General features: G+C 37.6%; 1 protein-coding gene across 1 annotated transcript in view; it reads left to right on the top strand.

Moving 5' to 3' along the window:
* unc-13 overlaps window positions 1–7500 on the top strand; it is a gene marked incomplete at its 5' end in the record, with an annotated part of 806055 nt that overhangs the window by 349941 nt on the left and 448614 nt on the right. Inside the window, 7 exon segments of the mRNA XM_070128168.1 lie at window positions 1–44; window positions 464–598; window positions 2499–2618; window positions 4046–4075; window positions 5165–5224; window positions 5957–6076; window positions 6285–6542. The exon segment at window positions 1–44 is cut by the window's left edge and continues 130 nt beyond it. Of these exon segments, the coding sequence (XP_069984269.1) occupies window positions 1–44; window positions 464–598; window positions 2499–2618; window positions 4046–4075; window positions 5165–5224; window positions 5957–6076; window positions 6285–6542 (767 nt within the window).

Genomic DNA, 7500 nt, shown 5'->3' with positions numbered 1-7500 from the left:
CGGAGTATGACGACTACTATCCTCGCCATCGTGGGGACTATCAGGTAAGGATAGTATTCCTACTGCCTGCAGGTCCCAAAGTATTGGTTATGGGTGCACTCCATTACTCCGGTCTCTTTTCTTGTAGGTCACAACACAGTATCTAGAATGAATCAGGCATGAGTAATGCGGTCATGTACTATTATAGCACTAGAACATTAAAAACATTGAGATACTTTTTTACGCCTCTTAAAAATATTATGGTAGTTTAGGTGCATTGTGCATTAACAGTAGAATTAGTTAATCTGTATGGCAGGTGATATTACAAACTTGACTGCCAAACCCAAGGCCTATTGGAATTTTGGTCATAGAATGCTAACTGCATTACATAGGTTCTTGGCACTGTAAATTTACAAGACTTTCGGAAGTAAGATGTTAAGATAGTCGTAGCAGTATGCTAAATTTAGCCTCTATAACCTTTAAGGACTCATACTACGGTGACTACTACAATGATGATCCTCACTATCGGTACGGTGATGACTTCGAGGACTCCTTCGATAATGATGATGTCTCGAGTATTGTGGACACAGACAGGAACCTGCGTCGCTATCCTTCCCAGGTGAGAAGGACGGCCACCGCGCTGCCTCGGAGTGGCTGCCGCTGCTCTGCTCTCTCGGTGTTGAAGTGTTTGGAAATATCGTCTGGTGATGAACGGTTTTTGTTTGGATGTTAGTTAGAGAAAGAATAGGAGGAAATGAGATAGGAACTGAAATAAAGCAGGATGAATATTATTAATGAGGGAAGTAGTTAAGGTAAGTCAACATTTTGTATCCAGTGAGCTTCGTGTCACTTTGTACTAATGAAAAGTACGATTAAACTCCTTTTCATATACTTTTTACTTCACCTTTTAATTTTTAGACATCTCTTTTTCCTTGTCTAATCTTTTTCTTTTTTTCTTTTGCGATAAACCATGTTTTTGCAATACATCACTTCCCGATGACTGCTTTAATGAACTGAAATGGTATAAGTAGACCAAACTTGATATTACAATGGGTCACGAAGAAAAGTTTTTTTTATCAATCTTTCGAAAGAAATTATGATACTATAAAGCGTTATTGATCCTGAGGAAAGCCCCTTGGAAATTTTATATTTGCCATACAGCAGGCAGCTTGTGCATCTGAGGAATTTATGAACAAAGATGTAGCAATGAAAACTGGAGTATTGACAACAATCAGTTCCAGCTAGTTAGTCATGAGAAATTAAGAAAGGACTTTTAATTGTATAAGATGAGAGACAAACTTCAGAATGGTTAAGATGAAATTGCTTATGTTTTTGGGGAAGAAAACCAATCATGGGCAAATCAAAAGAGGACAAACAACCAGGCACTTCTCTGTGGATTCGCAAGCAGAAACCATACTAGGAAAATAATCCAGGAGAATTCTGTAGTTATTATTAGGGATGTAGATGTTGAGGGCAATGAAAAGGTGCCCGTGTATTCATTCAGTCAGAATTATTATTTTGAAGGGGTATTCAGTGATGTAGTTATTAAGAAGAATGTGCCTTAGTTTTAATCTTCCCTTAAAGCACCAATTCGAATTATTAGTCACCTTTTGTTATAAAATGTGACCTTTTGCACAATTAGTTGAGACAATAGAATAACCAGGCTAAAGTACATCGATTACTAGTCATGACTTGATAGAATTTGTAACGTTAGCGAATGTATTTTCTAGTTTTACTGCTTGAGGTAGCTCGGATTACTTAATAATCATTTAGTGGTGATCTACAGATTATCAAGTAAGTTGCAAGATTTTATCAGTTGCCTCATTCATGCATTTTGAAAATTATATTTATATGCTGTGAATCCTGGCCTCATCGGGTCAGAAAATCAGGCTTTGCATATATAAATGCATATATAAACTGTATGGAACCCCTTAAATGCTTAAATGACAGTGAAATCGTAATATAAAAAGGAGTGGATGTCCCATATGCAGGCACTACAACCTCTGTATACGGCAAAGCATCATCCAATTTAATTGATAAAATGCTTGCAAGCTAAAGATTCAATACAAATAGCAGTCATTTTTCCCAATATACTTACACTTCCTATGCTAATGTCTTGCATTTTATTCTCTTTTGCCTGTTTTCTATCATTTACTCATTTATTTATTTACACACTTTATCTCTGGATCTCGGTAAAGAGAGACGAGAAGGTAACACCGGTAAGTACTACTGTATATAACACTAAGGTTATGCTGAACCTCCTTACGAAAACTGTTGTGGTTTTCGTACGATCTTCCTCCCCAGCTTTGTCAGTGATATATGTGTATACATCCTGTACATATGCACATTTACATGTAGTTCTTAGAATACGAAATGATGCTCTTGATGATTGCCTGTCATGCTAAATGTTCAATATAATAAACAAAAATACTCCATTGGTTGCAGACTTCTTATTGCCGTAACTGTCATGCGTCCCATTAGACTTTTCAATCTTACAAAATCCCACTTTGTTGACACAGGGATCACAGGAGAGGTTCATCGACGGGGACGGCCAGTATTCCACCGAGTACGACAGCGGGACGGACTCGAGAGAGGTAGTCAACGCCAGGATAGAGCCGTACCCAGGAGACCTGAGCAAGGTGAGTTCGCGGATACAGGTGAAGGTGGCTGACTGCCGGGTGAGGCGAGCCCATTGCCGTTTTATTGGAGGTGGATTGGAAATTAGGCCAAAAACGTAATGGAAGAAGAAGATAAGATTGTACGAATCACTCACTGACACCCAAAAATAACCGTCAGACAACATAAATATTTAACAAGTTTGGTAGATAATGTTTTTTTTAGTAGCCACGACTTCGAGCCAAAGAGATATTACTCAACTTTATCTAACCCATTTATTTCTTCATATTATATCACTTCACGTAATTATACATACACATTTCAAATCATCAGGGTTTGTCTTAGATTAAAATAAAAGGATAAAAAAGACGTTTACATCTTACACCACAAGGTTAGACACAGAATTCAGTCAACAGTCTACCCTTATCAAATAAAACAGAAATGCCCTTCATACTTAAAATTGATCAATTCTGTAAGAGAAGTAGAATACTATGGAATAAGAAGACTCACACTGTGCAGGTAAGTCAGCATTTTGATAACAACAGCAGGAACTAAGATTATATCAGTTCTTCAGATCTGTAGAAAAATGATTCCGCTCTTTAGGAATTCTTTTGAGTTGTGGTTCAGGTTAGAGCTTTGTATAACATGAAATAGGTCTGTTTGGCAATTGAAAAAATCTTCACTTATTTTCATAAAATAGATTTAGATCTCCCTTCATAGTTGAAATTCCACATATTTACGTTATGTATGTTTTGAAATAACTTCTGAATTAGCTGGGGAAAGGAATTAAAAGCAGTTTGCAATAGACAGGAAGTTGATGACAGAACGAAGGTTTTCCTATTCTCTTTTTAAACTGGTCATCTATCAGCTTTGGTTAGAATGGGAAAGCGACCGTATTTTTTTCTCAGTGAATTAGAATTGCCTGGCTGCTTAACTATAGCTTCAAGATATATATTTCATTTAGTTCATGCTGATGTTATTCATGATTTTGTATGTAGTGAGGATCACATGTTTGTTGTATAAACCATAGACAATGTAAGTATAATTTGTGTGTAGTATAATCTTTGTTGTAGAGCTGTACATGTGTCATGTTCTGTACATCTGTGGCAACTGTGTACATCTGTGATGACCTGAGCAGTACTGTATTTAAGCTGTAAACTGTCATTGGCAATAGTTGTGCGGTCTTGGGTTTTATTTATTTCGTTTTGTTTTGTTAAAATAATCACTCCTATACACTTAAGACTTTATTATTAAAATGTATAATTGACATATTATCAGATTAGGATAATTAAGTTTATAACACAATCATATATCTTTTTCTAATTCCTAAAAGGTAATTACTGAAGACATACATATAATCATCCAAGTCAACTCTTTTCTATTCCATTTTCATCATTCTTCTTTCCTTTCTTTATTATTCAAAAACTTCTTTCTATCCCTTCCTTTGTAGGCAAAAGAGGAGGAGCCAAAGGAATCTAAGGTGAATATTTCTGCTTACATAAATCCTGCTAGATATTGCATACTCTGGTTCCTTACGTTTGTAAAGCTGCGAACCCATGCCGAGTTGTTCATCAAATCTATCTTTGGTCTTTTCAGCTCAAAATGCTTTAATTGCTGTACAATTACAGTTGGTATCAACAAAATTGCTATATATTTTGGGGGTATTTTGGATATTGGTTGAATATTGGTTTTTAAAAGATATTTCTATGAAGGTCAAAAGAAAATGAAGGTAGATTATATCAGAATCAGTAGACTTAGTAACGCACAGGTAACACCCTAAGCAGATGTTTATCAATACCCTTCACAAATTCTCGATTTTATAAAATATACATATATAATTGTATATTTCAAACCGATTTGATTTTTTATAGCTGCATGTAAAGAGAGAAAAAAGCAGACTTGAAGCTCACTCTTCATTCATCCATCGTCTGTAGGTTACAATCTCTCGACACACCGAGTTGTAGTGTTATGTCACCAGCCACTCTTTAAGTAAAGCCTCTTGAAACGGGGAGCAAATAGCCCGTAGAAATACCAGTTGACAGCGTGAGTAGACTGCGCACTTCATACCACTGACTGGATGGAATCACGCCAATTTTACATGTAGCACAAAGTCTTAGGATCACAATTACGTAACACCTTTTCTAAATGTAGCCTCTTGTGGTTGGCAGTGTTGTATAAAGATAAAAGTGTGTAATTCCTTTAGCCCTAGCTGACAGAAGATCAATTTTGGCAAAGCAATGCAGAGATCACTGTTTTCCATAGAGATCCTAGAGTTACCCAGAAAACCTTAATTGACGTACTTCAGTTCTACTGGCTCTGTCTTTCACGTAGCTAGATATTATTTTTATTCACTGAAACATCATATTTTATGTTTTGGAACTTTACAATCCTAACACAAGCAGTTTCTCTTTTCTATTATGTTAAACCTCTTTGACATCCCCACAAACTCGTAAACAGAAGTTTTATATTAAATGAATAAATAAATAGTGTTGTTATTAACAATGCAAAGACCTGAATAATAAGAAAATTCTTCATGTAATATTGACTCCTCCGTACCTCCGTTTCCCAGATTATTGATTTCAAGATGAAGAGTCGGGCGGAGCAGGCAAAGGCTGAGAGCGATGCCCAGGTGATTTCTAGTTACTCAAGTGCATGACTAACTCTTGCTATCGGCAGCACTAAAGATATGATCATACAAGTCGCTAAATATGAGACAACCAACCCCCCCTCTCCCACCTAACCTGAGATAAGTGCACTAGAGTCTTGTCCGCCACAGCACTCGGACCTCCCCAGCTTAGTCTTGCCTCTAGTCCTGTTAGTCTGTATGTTCTCTGTCTTACTCCCCAACCATGATCCAAGTAGAGCCTTGTCTTGACTCTGTAAAAGACAGCTCATACAAACTATCACCATAACTGTAACTTAATATAACAGGCAACTTAATGACTATTGATAAAACAGACATAATTATTGATGTTGTTGACAATAAACCAGCTTAGAACAAAGCATGGAGAGAGAGAGCATGTGCTACTTTGAACAATAAAGGAAGAGAAGGCAGGTTCTGACGAAGTAAGCATGTTACACGACTACTTCACTTAACACATGCAGCAGTTCCACTCTCACCGCAATAGTCCCCGCCACATTCCCTGGAACCATTACCAGTGCCTTGTGTAAGAGCCACAAGTTGTTGACAAATCACTCTTGTTTTGGTCAGGAGAAGAGTGATGCTTAGACAGTGTGAGCATTGACAGGCCTGGTCAAGGTTCAAGGAGAGTGTGAGGGTCTCTAGTTACCAGCTTTTCGCCACGAGTGGCGTAGGCGTGGCAGCTTTTTGTGTTTGATAACACCATAATGTTGTTCCTAGGCACCCCCGGGGGGAGGGAGACCAGCGGACTCTGCAGCATCTAAAGAAATGAAAATGATGAATTTCCAATCAAGGATGAAGCAAATGACCGCAGATGCAACTGTGTCTGCCACAGAAAAGGTGAACATCTGCATGCCTTTCTTGCACGATCATGCCTTTATTGTGGGTAAAGAGAATGAGATGACAAGTGACACCTTATCATACAGTATATATTGATTCATTGATAATGTTGTCTAATGTGCAACGCCGAAAATTAGAATCCAGTTATACTTTATGACATCGCATTATGCAACACACCTTGTCATATCTCGTGTATGACACACCATAGGCTGAGAGAAGCACGGAGAAACCTGAAGGCCAGGTACAGGCTCTGCCTGCAGAGAAAGCGCCTGAGGGCCAAGAGCAGACACATGCTGAACCCCCGCAGCCTCCTGTCCAGGCTCAAACAGATGGCCAAACGCAACCTCAAGTCGAGGTCGATCAGGGTCAATTGAAAGCTCAGGAGCAAAAAGAGAAACAGCTTAATTTTGAGGCAAAGTTGAGACAGGCACAGGAAGGCCGGGCAGGTCAGCCAGGCCCGACTCAGGTGAATATGGGTGTCCCTCATCTACACATCTTGGAGGATAAAAAGAAGAAATATTTGGAATGTGTCAAGACTTAACTGACTTTTCATTCATTTTTATCAACGACTGCTTCAGAAAGAAATATTACTTATGGCATTTTTTATATAACGTCTACCTGTTGGGCATGTTGTTTGGCCTTTCTTAGAGCCTCGCCTGAGCATGCTATACTCATGGCTTATTGCATGGCGATTGCAAACGATGGGGAAAACTTATACCCAACTACTAAAGATACTATTACCACTTACTATTTTACCTATTGTTTTGATGATGTGTTCTATTCACATATCCTCTTACAAGTGGACTTTAATGCTCTTTCCTATGAAGTGACTGATTACAAGTGAGCATGTCAGAATAAGTTTTCTTTTTTTCTTTCATCTGATACATTTTTTTTTAAATTTATTATTGACATGAAGCACCACAGCATGAGTGCCTTGATGATTAAATCCAGTCGATCCTATGTTTGATTAAATGGAAATACATCACAATATCAGTCATAGTTACTATTTACATTGTATATATATTCTTGCAAATGCAACGTTATTTTTGTATGCTTTACTGAATCCAATTATCTTTGCTTTGCGTTTTATATATATTTTTTTATAATTTTTACATTGTTCAGTGACTGAAAATTTTGCCTTAATTTACTTTAGTTTAGGAATAGTAACAAGTATGTCAGGAGGGACGGGTTTTCTAAATTGCAATTGCCCAGTTCGTTTGGGGATTCCTCTTTGAATGAATATAATTGAATTTTCAAATTTCATTAGAAATAGAGGGTTAACGCCTTTTTTGTAATTCTGGGTCATTTTAGCCCCACACAAAGAGAGGTAACATCAGCCATACTTTGTACCATGGTGCAGTTTACTAAACGTTGAGTAATTTCAAATGTCGCCTAAGTGATACAGTTGCACCGCTCTAGAGTAA

Source organism: Penaeus vannamei, chromosome 12 (assembly GCF_042767895.1).
Source record: "Penaeus vannamei isolate JL-2024 chromosome 12, ASM4276789v1, whole genome shotgun sequence".
NCBI classification, from domain to species: Eukaryota; Metazoa; Arthropoda; class Malacostraca; order Decapoda; family Penaeidae; genus Penaeus; species Penaeus vannamei.
Note: the sequence above shows the minus strand (reverse complement) of the source record. Positions and strands in the feature narration are given on the sequence as shown.